Source organism: Ochotona curzoniae, unplaced genomic scaffold, assembly GCF_017591425.1.
Source record: "Ochotona curzoniae isolate NIBS_2020 unplaced genomic scaffold, NIBS_Ocur_1.0 contig_2861, whole genome shotgun sequence".
Lineage (NCBI taxonomy): Eukaryota > Metazoa > Chordata > Mammalia > Lagomorpha > Ochotonidae > Ochotona > Ochotona curzoniae.
The window spans coordinates 3,549,829-3,570,085 of record NW_024465620.1 but is presented as its reverse complement, the minus strand read 5'-3'; the positions used below and the strand labels follow the sequence as shown (position 1 = coordinate 3,570,085).

General features: G+C 60.4%; 1 protein-coding gene across 1 annotated transcript; it reads right to left on the bottom strand.

The window, feature by feature from the left end:
• Positions 1 to 5,043: 5,043 nt before the first annotated feature.
• NLRP9 (NLR family pyrin domain containing 9) lies at positions 5,044 to 19,983 on the bottom strand. Its single transcript, XM_040978248.1, has 9 exons — positions 19,661 to 19,983; positions 14,344 to 15,886; positions 13,614 to 13,775; positions 12,684 to 12,851; positions 8,192 to 8,362; positions 7,581 to 7,751; positions 6,259 to 6,429; positions 5,885 to 6,055; positions 5,044 to 5,176 (listed from the first exon to the last, which is right to left on the bottom strand). The coding sequence occupies exons 1-9, from the start codon at positions 19,938 to 19,940 to the stop codon at positions 5,044 to 5,046; spliced, it is 2,970 nt and encodes a 989-aa protein (XP_040834182.1). The 5' UTR covers positions 19,941 to 19,983.
• Positions 19,984 to 20,257: the final 274 nt, after the last annotated feature.

Below are 20,257 nucleotides of genomic sequence, written 5' to 3'. Positions count from 1 at the left end.
GCACGGGCCCTCCGCTGGACGAGAGAGGCCAAACCACACGGACCCTCCGCTGGATGAGAGAGGCCAGGGCCTTCTCAGGCAGCAGTTCCTACTGAACTCTCGTGGGGCCCTCCTCCAAGCAGGCAGCTCCAGGTACGTGAACCTTGAGTGTGACCGTGGATGTGTGGTGGGGGGTGTGTTTCCTGAAGGTCAAAGGGTCTTTCATTTTCAGTTTTTCAACTTGTCACTTTCAAATAATGTCTAGTTTCATGCACTTGAAATGGAATGAGGGAGACAGAGATGGCTCACACCTCCAGCGCTGGGGCCTGGCAGCTGCAGGCAAGCTCACACCTCCAGCGCTGGGGCCTGGCAGCTGCAGGCAGGAGCTCTGGTTCCTTCAGAGCCTCCCGCGTGTGAGGCAGGAGCCCTGTGCCACCTGTGCCACCTGGCAGGGGGCAGCAGCTGCCCCGGATTAGAAGCCGCGCAGCCCGGGCTGTGATGCAGTGTGCCCGTTGGCGACATGGCAACTCCACTCCCAATCCAGCGTCCCCCTTTCCCAGGCCCTCAGAGCGTGTGCCCCAGGGGAAGGAGCTCCTGGATGCCAGCTTGGCCCTGGCTCGGCCCTGACCCAGCCGGGCCACCAGGGAAGTGATCCGAAACGGGCCGTGTCCGTGCCCCTCCCTCCTCTGTAGCTCTTTCAGATACATAGTTGATGGGAAAGGAGCCCCTGCACCAAGTAAACTATATCAAAACCAACTTTTTTAAAAAGTGAAAAGTTCATGAAAATGCATAGATTTCAAAAGCTGCATGGGTTTCAAGTATTTCACCAAAGTAAACTTATCTCTAAAATGGTTAGTTAGTTATTGGTGAAAGCCGGAGTTGTCCCCGCTGTGCACTAGCTTGCTCTCCTGCAGTGTGCGGCGGCCGAGGCCAGCGAGGAGCGAGGAGCTCGAGCCAGCTCTCCCACGCGGTGGCAGAGCCACTGGAAGGACTGCCATCCCCACCCACCCAGGCACAGCAGCAGGATTCCTGGACCGGAGCTGGGCAGCCGGCCCAAGCACCGTGCTCCCGCCGTCCGGCAGCCTGGCCCACCCTCGGCTTTGCGCTTTAACTCTGCCGTGCAGTGGAGCTCCGAACCAGCCCTGCACGTGGGGTGCTGTTGACGGAAGGAGCTCGCGTTTTTGCCCGTCAGCACGGTAAGACCGGGTCGTCTCCCTGTGCTGGCCCGAGTTGTTCTTTTCTGGGAACCCTCTCAGAGAAGTGGAAAAAGGGACACGTTGACTGGTTTCATCAGATTTATTATCGAAAGTTTGCATTTATCCGAGAGGGAGGGAGTCGGGGGGCAGCTGCTGGCAGTTCCCGCCGGCCAGTCCGCGCCCTCCGTGCCCGATCGGGGGGCTGGGAGCTCAGCCCGAGGTTCCGTGTGAGTGGAGGAACTGGAGGATGTGGGCATCCACGGCTGCCTCGCAGAGCCCACCTCGGCAGGACGCTGGAGCCAGGCGCTGGAGCCAGGCGCTGCGACGGAGGACCTGCGCGTCGGAGTCCACGGGAAAGACACACCTTTGGTTCCACCTCTGTAGGACCTGCCGGGGCAGCAGCCAGAGCTGTGCAACAATCCTGGGCAGCGGGGGAAGAGAAGTGAGTTTAATATCCTATAATCTATCTGTCCAATTTCTTTTAAAAACATTTTTTTATTGGAAAGACAAAGAGGAGAGACAAAGATGTTCCCTGCACTGGCTCATTTCCCAAATGGCTGCCAGCATGGAGCTGAACTGAGCCGATCCACAGCCAGGAGCCTCTTCCAGGTCACACGGGTCGGGGTCCCAAGGCTTGGGGCGTCCTCAACTGCTTTCCCAGGCCACAGCAGGGAGCTGGATGGGCAGGGAGCTGCCGGGATTAGAACTGGCGCCCATATGGGATCCTGGCGCGTTCAAGGCAAGGACTTTAGCCGCTAGGCCACGCCGCCGGGCCCCACAAAATGTCTTTTTCAAGTGTTCATGGAAAATGAGTGCGGTGGAAACACTATGTGTGGATTTCAGAATATTTTCTGTGACCACCTGAATTGTCTTTGGAGGCAGCAAATAGAGACCCCCAGCTCCCTCCCACACCAAGCTCCATCGGCCTCACGCCTGTGGCTCCCCCAGCACACGATGCCCAGCTACCACCACCTCCTGCCTGCCTGAGCTCATCCCTGCCCACCCCACCTCACCCCTGCCCACCCCCACCTCACGGCCAGTTGCCAGCGCCGCCTCGGGCAGGAGACGCCAGGCCGCCTTCGTGGCAGCCACGCTCTGTCCCTGCCACGAGCAGGTCACGGGTTGGATGGAGCATTCGAGGCTCGGAAAGGAGGCAGTTAGGAGACGTGGCTGGTTCACCACTGATCTTTCAAGTTCGCAGTCTAGCCCAAGCAGAGCCGCAAGGGGGACGGACCCTGCGTGGCCACGTGGTTGTCCAGAGAAGCCGGGCACCTTCCTCTTTCAATTTCTGCACCCAAGCCACTTTGAGATGTGAAAGACAGCCCGTCCACCTGCTGAGTTCTTTCCCCAAATAGCAGGGACTGGGCCTGGCCGAAGCCAGGAGCCCGGGGCTCCAGCAAGGCGGTGGGGGCCCAAGCCCCCGGAAACGGCGTAAGGACTCTGCTCAGCTCCTGTCTCCCTGAGCGCACACCGAGGCTTCATACCATCTTCCTGTTCCCAAGTCCAGGAGCACAGTGCTGCAAAGCTCGCTCCGTAATGCTGTTGCTGCACCACCTGAGCTGGGTATGCAAAATGTAACTATATGCACAGTACACAGTAGGTTTTGTAATTTTTAAAACTCTTGGGCCCGGTGCAGTACCCTAGCAGCTAAAGTCCTCGCCTTGAACAAGCCAGAATCCCATATGGGCACGGGTTTTAATCCCAGTGGCCCCACTTCCCATCCAGCTCCCTGTGTCCTGGGAAAGCAGTCGAGGACGGCCCGAAGCCTTGGGACCCTGTACCCATGTGGGAGACCCGGAAGAAGTTCCTGGCTTCAGATCGGCTCAGCTCCAGCCGTTGTGGCCACGTGGGGAGTGAATCAGTGGATGGAAGATCTTCCTCTCCCTTTGATTCCCCTGGTGACCCGTTATTCATTCAGAAGGATGTTCTCTGCATCAGGCCGAGGGGCTGTGGGGGGGTTTGAATTGCTGGAGACCAAGACCTCATGCAAGGAAGTCCTTGTGACGCTCATGGGGTGGAATGTTAGAGAAATGCCAGATCCTTCTATTGGCGAACACAGAATTCCCGACGGTTGGACCCTGTGTGTCCCCAGAGGTCGGTCTGCTTTGAGTATTGAGCACACGTGTTCTCAATTGCGATGTTTAAGGATTTGAAACGCAGAGTGCGCGAGCTCCCGTCTGTTTCACTCCCCCAGTGGCCAGAGCTATGGGCCCGTCTGAAGCCAGGAGCTTCTTCTGAGCCTCACGTTGGGCCCCCCTCTTCTGCTTTCCCAGACATATCAGGGAGCTGAAGAGGAAGTGGAGCAGCCAGGACTCGAACCAGTGCCCATAGGGGACGCCAGCACTACAGCGGAGGCTTAACCTGCTGTACCAACAGCAACAGCCCCAATCAGGTTGTTCATTTAGTGGTAACACACTGGACTCGGCCCAGAGTTGCCCCATCGTGTGGTAAGTCCTGGAGCATCCCAGGTAGGGAGGCCTGCTGCTTCACGGCTCACCAAGTCCCTTCAGAGCCAGCTCCACCTGCTGACCTTGTTGTCCCTGGTAACAGGAGGGGGGATGACTCAGTGTTGGCCCAGGGGCTCCTGGAGTTCAGGCCCCAGCACCACCTGCTACCTACGACCTTCAGCCACCGCTGCTTTTTGCAGACTTTAAGTCCATGTTCTCTGCATGTACAGAGCTCCCCCTGTCTAGTTCTGACAAATGAAAGCTGCCTTACTCCTGCCCCCCGCGGGTAGAAACCCCAAGTTCCTGGGAGGCAATGCGCAGTTATGGGGGCTCGCCTTTCCCCCTCTAGCTGGATTGGCATGCAGGTGAGAGCCCCCCGATGCTAAGCTTTGCAGGGTGTTCGTCGGGAGGGCAGGCGTTCTCGGGGGGCTGGCTCAATGTTGGCCCGTTCCCCTTCCTTCTGAAGGGGATGTGTCTGGGAGTTCAGGTAATAAATATTTACATTCTGAGCCTGTGCGGCCTCTCTTGAGAACTGTTAGACCACCTTCCATAGAATTAACTGCCTCCCGCTGCCTGGCCACGACACGGCCTCCGTGCCTGGGTTTCCCACACACGAGGACCTGGCTGTGCCCGATAGTCGGGTCTCTGCCTGGCGGGCACCTCTGCTGCACCAGCTGCCGCTTCCGCGTTCCAGAGCGGCAACTGCGGCTCACCAGGGCTGGATGGTGGCAGTGCCCACGGTGTGCACTGGACGCCCCCACTCTCAGCACGGGAGCACAGCCACACCGGAGCCGCCGCCTCCTGGTCCCGTGGCTCTGGGCTCGTGCAGCGGTCACTGCCTGGCCTGGGCTGCCTGCCCCAGAAGGCTCGGAGGCTGCCCAGTATTCGCTGGGGCCTCAGTTCCCTTCCTAGGCTGCCAATGCCTGTGCCCCACCGCGCCCCGGCCTCAGGCCTCCGCCCAGGACAGAGCCAGCTCCCTGGCCGCCGTGCTGGTTCAGAGTTCTCCGCTGTCTGCTCCCTGGCAGAGGTGAGAACCGGGCACCCCCATTTCCACAGCCTAGGGAGGAGGCTTGCTCACAGCCTAGCACTGGAGTTTGCGATCTGCTGAGGATTTAAAATGACATCCTGCAAGCGGAATCCTGTTAGGAATGTCCACCCCTTCACGACGGGAACAGTGGAGCACCAGATTAAACCAGTGCCTGTGGAAAATTTGGAATTTAAACGACTGGACGGGCATTTACCAAGGGGCCGAGGTGCGGGAACGTGTGTGCCTGCGGGAGAGCCTGCTCCCTGGAGCCCATGAAGAAGAAAAGCACACCTTCCCAAGGGTGCGGCACACACTCGGTGTATTTTCTCAGGATTGCAAGGCGGACAGGGGTGCATGCAGAGCCCTGGCCGAGGGGACGGCGGCAGGCGGTCACTCAGAGCATCAGGCCCTTGACCCGGTTCTCTATCATCAGCCAGGGCTCGTGCTGGATGGTCAGCTGCGGCTGCTTCTCCTCCACAGCCGAGAGCCGCAGCTCCAACTCCTGTCCGTAGGCGCATTTGTCCAGCCTGGGGCAACAGAGATCATGTAGGCGCTGGGCCTGCCTCTCTCGGCCCGTAGGCGCTGGGCCTGCCTCTCTCGGCCCGTAGGCGCTGGGCCTGCCTCTCTCGGCCCGTATGCCGCTGGGCCCGCCTCTCCCGGCCAGGCCTATCCCCCCCCATAGCGCAGACAGCAGAGTTCTCCGTGACACCTCCAGCAGCACTGTGACTCTGTGACCACTCGCCCTTATCACATGCTGCCTGCTCAAGTAGCACTGTAGCATGTCCACGGCAACTCCACATCGGTAATTACAAAGTCTGCGCTCATCACAGCTCTACCCAGGAACACTTCATCATTGTCCCACAGTTGTCAGAATAGCATGAAGCTAATTTCTAGATAACCAGTAATGTAGTTAATTGTACCGGACAACCCTCTCATCTAGGTGCGTCTAACCCAGGAGACTTCTAGAAGCTCCCCCAGGTCTCAGGGAGAGAGAAACGGATTCCAGCCTCGCCCCGACTCCTCCCCGACCCCTGCAAGCAAGGTCTTCCCTTGTGGCATCGCTACCCGGGTGCCTGAGAGCTGAGGAGGCAGCGGAGGCCTGTCCAGCCACTGCCATCCTCACGGGCCGTGCCCAAAGCCGCCTCCCCTGTGCCTGCAGCCCCACGGAGCTGAGCTGCGGTAACTGGATGTCACTGAAGTCCATCACCAGCCCCGTGGACGCGGCGTCCACTCACCCGAGCATCTTCAGCCCACAGTCGGGGTGGGCCAAGGCCTCACACAGCAGCTCCGCCCCATCACAGTCCAGCGCGATCCCATCCAGGTTCAGGCTCTGCAGCGTCTTGCAGCTCGTGAGCACCGGGGCCAGGTCTTCCATGCAGGCACCGGTGAGCTGACACAGCTCCAGGCTGAAAGACACAGCGTGCCGTGTCCCCCGTGGGCCCCGCCAGCAGCTCTCCAACATGCTCGTGGCCTGTGCGCTCAGGCAGCCCGGGACGCAGCCTCCCGAGGCAAGCCAGCTGGCGCCCACAGCCCCGGGACGCCGGGGCCCTTGGGGTGCTGCTGACACCCCGCTTGCTGGCTTTGCGCCCGCCCAGGCCAGCACACACACCTGAGGTGCTGCAGCTGGCAGCTTTGGTGCCTCAGCGCTTGGCACAGGCGCTGGACCCCGTTGTCCTGGATGCTGTTCTTTCCAAGCTTCAGCGTGTTGAGGTTTGTGTTGCAGAGGAGAGCCGCAGCGATGTCCTCGCAGCAGGCCGGGGTGAGGTAGCAGCCTGCCAGCCTGGGAGGGGCACAGGGCGGGAGGCTGGTCTCAGGCCTGTCTGCGGTGCCCTGCAGGAGCCCCCAGGCCTCGGCTCAGCCCATCAGGCCGTGCGCCCCACAGGTCAGCAGCAGGCCCCAGCTGAGCAGCGGCTACCTTCCACCGGACGGCCAAGGCGTCCAGGGCCGGGGCTGTATACTTGGGGGGTCGCAGGGAGGGATCCTGTGCTGTCCCCCACCAGCGGGCAATCCCAGTCCTTGGATTATCCTTCCTCCCCCCCTCCCACCATGAATAAAACCCTGTGCCTGAGCTGACTCTCCCGCCCTCATTCATGCCGCTCTCCCTGCAGCAGCGAGGCCCTGGCCAGGACAGCCTCGTGCACTGTGCCCAGTGTGCGGTGTGGTTTTGTTCTCTGTATTGCGTACAGGCTCAGGGAGGTCTCACCTCTGTGGCTTGCTTGTCCTCTCGTCACTGAGGCCCACAGGGCCCCTGCACCCCGGCCTGCTGCTCCCACCTGCCCACCCGGCTCCCAGCGGGGCGCCTGACGCCCTGACTGCAGGCTCAGGGTTGTCTGACCCGCAGATCCTAATCCCCACAATCTCCAGCCCATCCTCACTGCAAGTAGAGTGAGGTGGGAAGTGTGCGCCAGCAGCAAGAGGAGTCCAGGGGGCTAGCTGACAGCTCGCAGCAAAGAGGGCCAGAATGCCAAGAGGGCAGAGCCAGGGGTGCCTGCACAGGCACACTCCTCGGCCCCATAAGCACGTGTGGGAGACAAGACAGAAGCCCAAGGGGATGGCCCGTTTCACTTGTCCGACTGAAGTGTGTCCAGGCCCCAGAGGAAGCCGGCAGTAAAGGACATTAACGGAACACACAGTAGGGCCCATCCCTGCCGAGCACTCCCCCAGGTGTCACTCCAGCCACTCCTCCTGACCCCCTAGGGCAGGACGACAGCTGGCCTCACCTATACTGTGCCCAAGTGGGTCACCTGGGCCTGGTGTTTGGGACTCCAGCGTGGGCCTGAGACCATGGGTGCATGCTGGCCAACCCTTCAAGTGGAGACCTGAGGCAGTGCCCCACCAGAACCACACGGGGCCCGCTGCCCAGTGGCTGGGACAGGATGGCTGTGGACTGGTGGCTGACACACGCACACAGACATACCAGGCCAGACTTACCACAGCTCCTGCAGGGTGCAGTCCGGGTGCTTCAGGGCCTCACAGAGGATCGCCACCCCCTTGTCCTCCAGCATGTTGGAGCCTAGGTCCAGCAGGGACAAGGTTTTGTTGCACAGAAGGGCTTGGGCGATGTACTCACAGGAGACAGCTGTGATGCAGCAGAAGTTTAACCTGCAAAGACACGCCTCAGCTGCTGAGCCCCAGCCCCGGCTGCTGAGCCCCAGCCCCAGAGAGCCCCAACTTTGGCTGCTGAGCCACTAAGCTGTGAGTGGCCACAGCCTCAGAGAGCCACAGCCCCGGCTGCTGAGCCACTAAGCCATGCATGGTCCTAGTCCCGGAGAGCCCCAGCCTTGGCTGGGGAGCCACTAGGCTCAGACTCGTGAGCAGTACCCGCGAGCATTCGTCTAATGCAGGGTAGACTGCTGAGCTGTGCCCTAGCATGACCCCCAGCCCAACTCCCCAGCCCAACTCACACCCCAGCCCCACTCACACCCCAGCCCCGCTCCCTAGCCCGACTCACAGCCCAGCCGGACTCACACCACCCCACTCCCCAGCCCGACTCACAGCCCAGCCCGACTCACAGCCCAGCCCCGCTCCCCAGCCCCACTCACACCAGCGTACGCAGCACGCACTGAGGGTGCTTCAGACCCTCGCACAGCTCCATGACCCCTTCGTTATTGAGCGGGTTCTCCCCCAGGGAGAGGCACTTGAGCCTGTTGTTGCAGGTCAGGACTTCGCTGAGATGTTGACATTTGTCACTTTTGATGTCACATTTGGTCAGTCTGGGGGAGACACAGGTAATAGGATGTGCTAAGGGGCTATGTGAGTGGGGCAGGGGCCCCAACAGGAGCCGTGCTTCTCATTGCACCCACTCCAAAGCACAAAATCACCCCACTCTTGCCCTGCCCATAGCTTCCCGCCCAGTGAGGACTCTGTCCGAGACCGTGATTCCGCCGGGGTGACCAGGCCCTGGAGGGACCCTCCGCGTGTCCCAAGGGGTCTGTGGCTGTCATGACACAAGGCCTGCTATTAGCGTCTGGTGCACAAAGGCCCGGACTGCTGCTCCACGGGCCCCCGCAAACCCAGAGCTCTCCATTCTCACGCAAGAGGCCATGCTCGCTTCAGCAGCCCACACTGAGGCCAGAGTGATGAGAGCCCACTGGGCCCCACGCAAGGATGACGCGTGACCCAGGAAGTGAGCCCAGAGCTCAGAGCCAAGGCACTTCTACAGCCATCACTGGACAGACCACACTGGGAGCAAGGCAGCGTGTTGCCCTGGAACGTGACACCAGTGTCCGAGCTGAGAGGCAAAGCCCACAGGGCAGTGAGACAGGGCTGGGCACACACAGCGCCGTTGTCTGCTGCAGGAAGCATCGCCCGATATTCCAGTGCACTTGTAAAAGCCAACCCTGGGCCTGGCGCACTAGCCTAGTGGTTAAAGTCCTCACCTTGTATGCGCCGGGATCCCTTGTGGTTGCTGGTTCTAATCCCAGCGGCCCTGCTTCCCATCCAGCTCCCTGCCTGTGACCTGGGAAAGCAGTCGAGGACGGCCCAAAGCCTTGGGACCCTGCACCCGCATGGGAGACCCAGAAGAGCTCCTAGCTTCGGATCAGCTCAGCTCTGGCCAGTGTGGCCACTCGAGGAGTAAACCAGAGGATGGAAGATCTGTCTGTCCTTCGCTCCTCAATTCTGACTTTCAAATAAAAGTCAGCAGGCTCACAAGGGAAATGCAAATGAAAATAAAGAGGGTTCACCTCTCCCCAGCGGGACTGGCCTCCATACAGAAATCAGGGGGCTAATGCTGGTGAGGCTGTGAGCAGAGGTGCCCTGGGCCCAGGCTGGCAGGGCCGTGAGGGCCCAGGCTGGCAGGGCCGTGAGGGCCCAGGCTGGCAGGACCGTGAGGGCCCAGGCTGGCAGGACCGTGTGGGCCCAGGCTGGCAGGGCCGTGAGGGCCCAGGCTGGCAGGACCGTGTGGGCCCAGGCTGGCAGGACCGTGAGGGCCCAGCCTGGCAGGACCGTGTGGGCCCAGCCTGGCAGGACCGTGTGGGCCCAGGCTGGCAGGACCGTGAGGCAGTGGCAACCACCATCCCGGGCAGTGCGGGAACCCGCAGCCACCCGGAGCAGGTCCCAAGGGGAATTTCCCCCAAGATGAACCAGCATAGGAGAGCCATCCGTGCCCACGTTCGTAGCAGCTGAGTTGACACTAGGACCTACAGTGGCTGAGCGTCAACATCGAGTGGGCGAACACGGCGTATATGCACTCAGCCACAGCACGGAGTGAAACGTGCCTTTCACAGCTAAGCCGATGCGAGCAGAAGGCGTTGTGCAGAGCGAAACAGGCTGGGAATGTTCGCCCTGATCTGTGACACCCAACCCAGAGAACCCAAGTGCCGTCTGGGTGAGCCGGAACAGCGTCCCGGGGCGTAACTGCTCTCTGCAGCCCTTGCCGGAACCCCGGAAGGCTGGGGGGTTCACTGTCCACGTGCCGACCGCTCTAAGTATTGCAGTGTTGGGCTTATGGTGCCAAAGTGAAAGGTAAAGATGCATTTATTTTTAGATTTTTTTTTTATTTGAAAGATTTTATTGCAAGAAGGAGGCACAGAGAAAGAGCTTCTCCGTCCGATGGTTCACTCCCCAAATGGCTCCAACAGCCAGAGCTGAGCCAGTCCGAAGCAGGGAGCCTCTTCTGGGTCTCCCACGCAGGTGCAGGGTCCCAAGGCTTTGTGCCGTCCTCTACTGCTTCCCAGGCCAAAGCAGGGAGCTGGACGGGAAGTGGAGCAGCTGGGACATGAGCCAGCGCCATACGGGATCCCGGAGCATGCAAGGCTGATTTATGAATAGGCTATGTGGCTAGGCTCGAAAATTTGCATTTCTAAAATCAGGAAAGAAGCAGGGAAGTGTGGAGCGAGGGAGAGGAGGGGGTGGGAGGGGTGGTTGTGCGGAGTCACACTCCAGGCGCACTCACTTAATACGACGACCAAATCACAGGACCACAGATGCCCGGTGAGACGGCACACTGCAGGAGGCAGGCGGGACAGTGAGAACGGGGCATGGGACGGACAGGACAGATAACGGGGACATGGGGCGGACAGGACAGAGAATGGGGACATGGGGCGGACAGGACAGATAACGGGGACATGGGGCGGACAGGACAGTGAACGGGGACATGGGACAGACAGGACAGAGAGAACGGGGCATGGGACGGACAGGACAGTGAACGGGGCATGGGACAGGACAGTGAGAATGGGGGCATGGGACAGGACCATGAGAACAGGCCACAGGACAGACAGTGCATTCAGGACAGGCCATGGGACAGGACCGTGAGAACGGGGGCATGGGACAGGACAGTGAACGGGGCATGGGACAGGACAGTGAACGGGGCATGGGACAGGACAGTGAACGGGGGCATGGGACGGACAGGACAGTGAACGGGGCATGGGACAGGACAGTGAGAACGGGGGCATGGGACGGACAGGACCATGAGAACACATGTGTAACCACAGCACAGTGTGAACAGGTTCACTGGGAAGACAGTGAGAACATGACCATTACACAATCATAACGCAGCACGGGGCCTGGTGGCCTAGCGGCTAAAGTCCTCGCCCTGAACACGCCAGGATCCCATATGGCCACTGGTTCTAATCCCGGCTGCTCCACTTCCCATCCAGCTCCCTGACTGTGGCCTGGGAAAGCAGTCGAGGACGGCTAAAAGCCTTGGGACCCTGCACCCACGTGGGAGAGCTGGAGGAAGTTCCTGGCTCCTGGCTTCAGATCGGCACAGCACCGGTCATTGTGGTCACTTGGGGAGTGAATCATTGGACGGAAGATCTTCCTCTCTGTCTCTCCTCTGTGTATATCTGACTTTGCAATAAAAATTAAATTTAAAAAGTAGCATGAGGATGAGCAAGAGTGAGTTACTCCACAATCCACTGCACTGTGACATGAGCCACGCGAGGAAGAAGAGACGTGACAATAGCAGGAGTGTCAGCATTTTCGTTACAACAGCTACGCGTGACACACTGGTTAGGGGACCAGGCCAGTACGCAAAGAGCTGTCCCGTCACCCTTCCCCAGCCCTGAGCAGCACAGCTGGGTGACGACACCTCCCACGCCACGCAGGTGGGGCGGACACCGAATCAGATTCTGTGAGCTCCCTGGACTTCAGGCACCTGCGTGACCGAACCTGGCACGCATGCTGGCAGTGCCCATCTTCAGCACTCTCCCCTCAACAGGGCCGGCAGACCACAGGACTCAGGGACAGGCTTGCAAAGCCCACTGCTGGGCAGGCTCCCCTCACCCCAGGGATGTCTGTCAGGAGTCTGATCTGTCCCTGTATTAACAGATGACACGCACCTAGTGTCATAGCCCTGGGACACGTGTGTGCCAGCCTGCACAGCCTGCAGACAGGAGTCCTGGCACTGTGGAAACAGCTGCCGATGGTCACCGCTCCCACAAGCCCCTTCTGCATGGCTAGCCCGCCCCAGTGCCAACTGCAGCTCCTATGCCCAGCCCGCAAGTCCAGGCACAAGCCAGTCTCCCCCGGGGTCGCTGCCCGTGCCTCCGGAGGGTCCTGCACCTCAGCAGCTGACCCACCACAGCGGGGGCTCCACGTGTCAGCCAGCAGCCCCGTGCCATGCTACCTGCACAAAGCAGCAGCCGCACGGGGACGGAGCACTTCCTGGGGCTGGTCCCTCTCCGTGGCGGGACCCACCTGTGCGTCACAGGATGCCTTGCAGCCCGCGGGGCACTGCCTGCTGCACCTGGCAGAGCTTCTCCACACAGCCACGACCACCCAGTCATCACCAGACACCAACATCGCACCCATGGCACGGTGCCCAATGTGGGGAGAACCACGGAGCTACAGGAAACCCAGCCTGCTCTCATCACCCCCAACACCCAACCAAAACCCACCCCGAGCAGCAGGACTGCACACTATAAATGCCCACCACCGACCCCTCCACGGGTCCTGGTGAACGCCCCCTGCCTTCCCAGGTTCTGCAGAGGCCGAGATGGACGAGACAGTGAAGGTGTGTCAAGGACTCCCAGGAAACGGGCACTCCACACCGCAGCAGCACCAGCCACTCGGCACGGCCCGGGGACTTACATCAGCACGTCCACGTGGCACTCCCGCTGCTTCAGCATCTCACACATGTACGTGACCCCGAACGGGGCGATGGTGGTGTGGTACAAGTTCAAGTATCTCAGGTGAGGCCGCCCAAGAACCGCGTCCCAGAAGGTCACGCCATTTCCAAAGTGTGACAAAAAATTACACCTGCGAAAAGGACACAGCATCAGGTCGGGAGGCCAAGGCCATGCTGTGCTTGTGGCGAGGGTGGCAGGACTCTCCCCAAGCCCACCTTCTTACCCACCATTCCAGGGCCACCCCCGCACGCAAGCCTTTCCGGGCGCAGGAATCCCAAGCTTGCCATGCCAGCTGTTTGTCTACAAACATATTGGCCAGCACTATCCGTAACGGAAAATCAATGGTAAAAGGCAGCTTGAGAAACACAGGAATATTTCCATGAAATAGTGACATTTGAAGGGAAGGGAAACAAATTTAACTGGAAAGTGCTAAGATGGGGCCTGGTGCAATGGCTAAACCTTCGCCTTCCGAACACCGGGAGCCTACAGGGTTCGAGTCCCGGCTGCCCTGATTCCCAAATCCAGGTCCCTGCCTGTGGCCTGGGAAAGCAGCGGAGGACGGCCCAAAGCCTTGGGACCTGGGAGATCTGGCCCGGCCTCAGATCTGCTCAGCCGTGGCCATTGCGGCCGCTTGGGGAGTGAACCAGGGAACAGAAGATCTTTCTCTTTGTGTCTCCTCTCTAAATCTGATCTGCTTTTCCAACAAAAATAAATCATTCTGAGAGAGTGGTAAGACGGAAGGCGTGACTTGGATTCACAATGGCCCGTGTGCTCCTGTGCTTCTGAAGAAAGACGAAGGCGGGGTGAGGATCGCGCTGCACTGGGTGAGTCGGAAACAGACGCGACCGAACCGAGTCCAGAAAACACGCAAGGGACGCGGGGCGGAACTCACGCCAAGCTGTGGGGCGTGCAGGTGGGCTGCGCCAGCGCGTTCCAGAGCACGCTCAGGCAAGCCTCGTTCAGCTTACAGTTGTCCAGGTCCAGCACCTGCAGGCTCGTCCTGGTGCCCAGCACGGAGCAGAACTCCTTCCAGCAGCTCAGCTCCTCGCTGCCCCTGAGAAAAACAGCGACTTTCGGGGGCTGCATCCCACCCGGGACGTTCCCGGAACAGGCGGGTGAGCCCCAGCCTCCCAGAAAGGACCGACACCCAGGTGGACGTGGTGCGGGGAGGCCAGCAGGTGAACTCGGGGCACCCAGCATGGTGGCAGAACAGCTCAAAGGCCAGAGGAACAACCCTGGATGAGCCGTTTACCAGCCCCATGACCCCAGGCGAGCCCGGTGACCCCAGGGTAGTCCCCAGGGAGCCCCGAGACACCCCCCAGCCCTGTGACCCCTGGGGAGCACTTCAACCTTCCTTGTCCTGCCCCCACTGACACTATTTGACCTTCAGGTTAGTTAGCAAGGGCTGCTAATTGGGAGCCTTCAGTGACCAGGGAACTGCACCTCAGCATCGTAAAAGCTGCTACACGACCAAGAGCGCAAGTACCGGCTAGCCACCCGGACCAGCCAGAGGCTCCACGCCAGCACAGCCAGGGGCATGGCGCCGACGCACGGAACCCAGGCGCTGGCTTCAAGAGGCCCGGTGCGGGACAGGCACCCACAGGCGGCAAGGGCGGACTCACTCGGCAGGTGCGGCATCGAAGATGTTCTCCACACACACGTGCAGCTGCTGGACGTTGCGGCAGTTCTTGAGGGAGTACGTGGTCAGCACCAGCTGCTCCACGCTGTCCATGTAAGTCATAACCTCTTCGAAAAGGTCCATCACTTGCGTAGCAAATTCCCTCTCATGTATCTCAAACAAGCCGTGGAACAGCTTCTGGAAACATACGGCAGATTCGGGCTTGCCCTGGCTCATGCTCCGGACGCACCCCAGGATCTGTGCCTTCAGCTCGCTGGTCGGCAGCACCCCAAAGTAGGTCTCCAGCACCTGGGAGACCCTCCTGCTGCAGACGCCGAACAGAAACACCCCGAGCCGGGCCAGGTGGCTGTGGTCGAAACTCAGGCTGGCGGGGATCACCTGGGACACGCCCCCCACGCCCGGCTGCGGAGGGTCGTCGGGCTGCTGCAGCAGATAGAACAGGGCGGCACAGAACTCCCGGAGGGACACGTGGCTGAAGATATAGGCGTCCCCGCTGGGCCGCAGGCAGTGGGTGTCCACCCACGCCCTGATGTCAGGCTCCGCCATCCCGTGCCTCTGGAGGTCCTCCCGGCGGAACACGGGCGTCTGGGTCCACGTGGCCTCGGCGGCCAGGCGACACAGGCTCTGCAGGCGCTTGCGGGCCGGCGCGGGCAGCGGAGGGCCAGCCCGGCTCCCGACCTGCAGGGCGCTGATCAGGAAGAAGAGCTGCAGGGAGGTGGTGTTGCTGGTGCCCACGTGCAGGCTCTCGCCGCGCTCCAGCTGCCACGCGAGGCAAGTGCAGACCAGCCAGCACACCAGGGGGCTTTCACACATGGCGAAGAGCGAGGGGATGTCCCTCAGGAAGCTGGCGACGCGGAGGGCGTCGTCCCTCTCGGGGAAGAAGTGGCAGATGTACTGCTTCCTGTGCTGCTCGCTGAAGCCCGGGAGCAGCATGTGCCTGGGCGAGTGCAGCAGGGGGTAGTACCTGCGGACGCCCACGGTGCCCAGGGCCAGCAGCAGCGAGCACTCCGGAAGCATGGCCTTCTGCAGCAGGCTGCTGAGGACCACGGCCGGGGGCCGCCGCTGCCGCCAGTCGCCGCACAGGTCAGCCTTGAGCTCCAGGTCGAACTTGAGCTCGTCGAAGCCATCCAGCAGGAAGAGGACTCGGCCTGGCTCCGAGAGGACGTCTCCCAGGGCCCCGGCGGCCGCGGGCCAGTCTGCAGAGAGCAGCTCCTCCAGGCTGGTCTCCTGCAGGCCGTTCAGCTCCAGGACGTCGAGGAAGAAGACGTAGGTGAACCTGTCCCTCAGGAAGTTGCCGAGCGCCCACTCCAGCATCACCCTCCTCAGGAAGCTGGTCTTGCCGCGGCCTTCGGGCCCGTGCAGCACGGTCGTGTGCGGCTCGCCCTCTGCGTACAGCGCCTGCACGCTGACCCACTCGCTGCTCACCGTCTCTCTGTAGAAGCTCTCGGGCACCGGAAGACGGCTCTCCTTCTCCCACACGAGCTGGAACTTGTCCCTCATGTGATTTCTGTACGGGTTGAGTTTACCTGAGTGAAGGAGAGGAGAGATGAGGATCCACTCCCTTGGTTCTCCCTGCTTCTTACAAATACCCAAAGGGGCCAACGCGGGGCCGCAGCAGCTCGGGTCTGACAGTGACACCGCCCTGTGTGTGTCTCTCAACCAGCTGCCAACCCCTCAAGTTGTCAACTTACATGAATTTAAACATGATGTCTCAGAGTAAATGCAACAATTAATCAGTATGCCTTGGGCCTGGTGCAGTAGCCTAGCTGCTAAAGTCCTCGCCTCACACACACACCGGGATCCCATATGGGAGCCAGTTCATGTCCCAGCAGCCCCACTGCCCATGCAGCTCCCTGTTTGTGGCCTGGGAAAGCAGTCGAGGACGGCCCAAAGCCTTGGGCCCCTGCACCCATGTGGGAGGCCTTGAGGAAGTTCCTGGCTCCTGGCTTCGGATCAGCACAGCTCCGGCTGTTGCAGTCACTTGGGGAGTGAATCATCAGACAAAAGATCTTCCTCACTGTCTCTCCTCCTCTTTGTATATCTGACTTTCCAATAAAAAAAAAATAAATTAAAAAACCATTATGTCTCCAGGGACCCACTCCTAATTACCAGCTTTTCTGCCGATCGAGTCTGCCAGTCACCCCAAAGCCACAGCAAGGCGGGGCCCAACACTGCCAGGGGTATCAGAGCCCCGGGCATACACTTGGGACAGGAGATAACCCGAATCTGAACCATCTCCAAGGACAGAGTGCACAGATGTAGGAAAGAAAAACACGAGTGCCAGCACTGGATGACGAGGCGCCTGACAGGGACAGACCAAAGGGAAGGGCAGGGACCCGGGGGACAGCACTAGGCCGACAGGAAAGCAGCGAGACGCCAAGCGGGGCAAAGGATCGCGGGTTCAAACGGCGGAGACCGCGAAGGTCCAGCCTGCCCCCGCTCCCTGCGCGATGTGTCCTCGGAGCAGAAAAGCCAAAACAATGGAACAAAGGCCGATCGGGCCACTAGGAGAGAATATTCTAGAAGCAAAGATTTAGCTGCACATCAGCGTAGCCCACAGGGAAAGCTGAACTGTAATAACTGACTTTCACCTGGTAAAACTGTCCGACTTAGAATAAAGGGCCAAGGACGCTTAGGGGTTTAGGAAGGAAAGGAGGGTAGTATGGTGGCATTCGACCACCGGCATTAACATCACACAAGGGCACTGGTTCGAGTCCCGGCTGCTCCACTTCCAGCCCAGCTCCCGCCTGCGGCCTGGGACAGGCAGAAGATCCCGTGTCTGGAACTGAGCCCGCCCCGTGGGAGACCTGGGGGAAGCTTCTGGATCCCGGCCCTGGCCACTGCCACCCTCCCGGGAGTGACCCGCACAGATGAGCGCTCGCGTCTCCACTTCTGTCGCCTCTCGCCTTCTTAGCAACTCCTTCAAACAAGTGGATCTTTACGGGGGGCGGGGAGCAGGAAGAATGAAGGAGAAAAGCAAAGCATGGTTGAATGAACCTCCAGGCACACATGATTTACTTCAGAAGTAACTGCATCAGCACAGCCCCGCCCTCAGACACGGCAAGGCGGGTGAGGAGCCGTCAGCCAGCTGCTCGGAGATGTCAAGTGAGCATGCGTGGCGGGGAGCGGGAGGGGAGCGGGGCTCAGGCAAGGCCGCGGGGCCCGCTGGGAGTCTGACCCCTCTGCTCCCAGCCTGGATTCCTGAAAACACCCTTCGGAAGCTCCTGCAATTCCTGCCGCTCATGTGGGAGACCCAGGTGGGGCTCCCGGCTTCGTCCCGAGCCAGCTCTGGTGGACGAACATCGGGGTGGGACTCAGCAGAAGTTGACTGACGCAGGTCAAGCGCTCTGGCTTTGTCTTAGGTGATGCACAGAACTGGCCGTGACAGGGAAGCACCAAAAAGAAGTGTTTCCAAAAAGGCAGCTCTAGTAGAAATTAAAAAATTTAACTATATACAGAATTCTGGGGCCCAGCACAGTAGCCTAGTGGCTAAATCCTCACAACCACCAGGATCTAATACGGGTGCCAGTTCCTATCCCAGCTGCTCCATTTCCCATCCAGCTCCCTGCCTGTGGCCTGGGAAGGCAATAGAGGACAGCTCAAAGCCTTGAGACCCTGCCCCCACGCGGGAAACCCAGAAGCTCCTGGCTCCTGGATCCAGATCAGCTCAGCTCCAGCCACTGTGGCAATTTGGTGAGTGAACCAGTGGGTGGAAGATCTCTCTCCCTGTTTTCTATAAATTTGCCTTTCCAATAAAAATATATATGACTCTTTTAAAAAAATAATTTTCAAGTTTGCAAACTTTACCCTTTGCTATCCTAAAAGTACACCTAAAACTATGGTGTTTCTGGGCCTGGCATGATAGCCTAGTGGTTCAAGTCCTCGCCTTGCAGGTGCCAGGATCCCATACGGGCTCTGGTTCTCATCCTGACTGCTCCACTTGCCATCCAGCTCCCTGCTTGCAGCTTGGGAAAGCAGTCAAGGCTGGTTCTAAGCCTTGGAAGCCGAATAAGGACAGATAGCAAAGATTTTTCTTATGCAAAAGGCGCTGAGCCGAGCACCGCCGCCTTCCCCGCGAACAGCACGGTGACAGCGCACGGCTCACCGTCTGCTTGCCACGCCCGTCTCTCCGCCAGCACCCCAGGGCGCGCGAGGACGCTGCCCACCAAGCCCTCGCGCTTCCTCACTGCCCTCCGGGAGGCTTCCCCTTGGCAGGAGGCCGCTCCCACAACCCCAGCCTGAGGGACACCGAGGAACAGACTCAACCAGTGGCCGGCCTGTTCTGGAACGCTCCACCCGTTCCGGGTGTGGCGAGCGGACAGCCAAACACCAGCTGAATGCCAGCTGTCCACCTGTCACGTTATGTCGAGATCAGCCAGCAGACACGGGTACGGTTGCCTGGCCAAGGCCCTAAGTTGTGTGAGCCGGGCTCCCGAGGGCTGCCCGAGCATGCCACCCTGGCGTGGGCAGGCCCAGGAACCCCTGGTTTCACAGAGCCGGTTCTGGTCACCACGTGGCCCAGCGAGGTCACTGCACTGTTTGCACGTGTGTGTGTGTGTGTCAGCGGCGTGTCTGGCCAACGTGCTCCATCCCAGAATTGCCCTGGCACTTCCCCATGGCACACAGGGGATTCTCCCAGAGTGACTGAGTTAGCCCCGTCTGCTGCAAGGGTCTGCACACCTTTTGTGACATACAGCCATGGGCCTGAACCAAGACGCTGCTGACGCATGGCGTAGGAACATCCCTCGTTCTGGGGGCTTGTCCTAGCTGGAGAGAAGCGCCTCTATCTTCTACCCCACATGAGGCAGAGGCACCCCCTCTCCGTCATGACAACCTGACCTACGCCCATGTACGGGACAGTCCCGGGAAGGAGCTTGCTCTGCCTTCAAGCCGGCAGCACCCCAGGGGAAGCGCTGTGACAGACTGAGGCCCTCACAGCCCGGGAAGCACCTGCACGCAGCAGGTGCCCCCAAGACCAACAAGCTCCCGGGCAGACGGGCCATCAGCATCTCCGTGTCAGGCTCCTGCGCTGGCCCTTCTTGTGTGTGTCTGGTCCAAGGGAAGGCCAGCCACCACAGTGAACGCCGCCTCGGCCGACACAGAAGCTCAGCACAGGGCAGGGCATGGGAGACAAACGCCCAAGAGAGCAGCACGCTGACCACGCTGCTTCCAACTCCTCCGCTGCCCACCAGGCTCACACTGAGCTCTGTCCAGGCTCGGCCGATGGAGACGGCCACCAACTCCACCAACCTGCCACCTGCGTGACGGAGGCCAGCAGTGACCCAGCCCCCCACACTCACTCCTCATCTCTTCCTTCGCCTTTGTCCAGAGATCCTTGCGGTTGAGCTGCAGGAACAGGCCCAGCGTCAGCTCCCAGGCCTGCGTGCCCGGGTAGTGCTTCTCCAGCAGGCTGGCCAGCTCGCCCTTGGACGCCCGCTTGAGCTCCGCCCAGGGGATCGGCTTGAGGTCAAACTTGAGAGGCTCTTGCCTGAGGTGCTCCTTGAACTTCCAGAACTCCTCCCGCCTGAGCTCCTCCAGGTACCACAACAAGCCAAAGTCAGAGAAGTACGACTCGGCCATCTCGTCCCGGGACGCAAGCCTGCAGCTCTCGCAGCAAACACACGGAGTCGGTGAGCCCTGGGGAGGAACGGGGAGACCAGCTTGAGTCCATGCCATTCGTATCCGGCAGTTCAGGTTCCGTCCGCATCCCGGGAAGCCCACCCAGCCCACCCAGCCCACACGTGGACAGTGTGAGCAACACAGCATGAGGCTGCCAAGCCGGACACCAAGCAGAGCGCCGGGGCACAATGAGGTGGGAGAAGGGTGGGAAGGGGAACCGAGAGCATGCCTCCCCGTGTGCTCCGTGCTCGCTCTCCGTCCTCTCTCAAGAGGGGAGT

What these genes read in the sequence shown, in the direction of transcription:
- NLRP9 (XM_040978248.1), bottom strand. Translation starts at nt 19,940, where the DNA reads ATGGCCGAGTCGTACTTCTCTGACTTTGGCTTGTTGTGGTACCTGGAG. An exon ending in TGCACCCTGCAGGAGCTGTG is followed by an intron (nt 6,430 to 7,580) that starts GTAAGTCTGGCC and finishes TGCCCCTCCCAG; the next exon opens with GCTGGCAGGCTGCTACCTCA. An exon ending in TGTGGGCTGAAGATGCTCGG is followed by an intron (nt 5,177 to 5,884) that starts GTGAGTGGACGC and finishes CTGTTGCCCCAG; the next exon opens with GCTGGACAAATGCGCCTACG.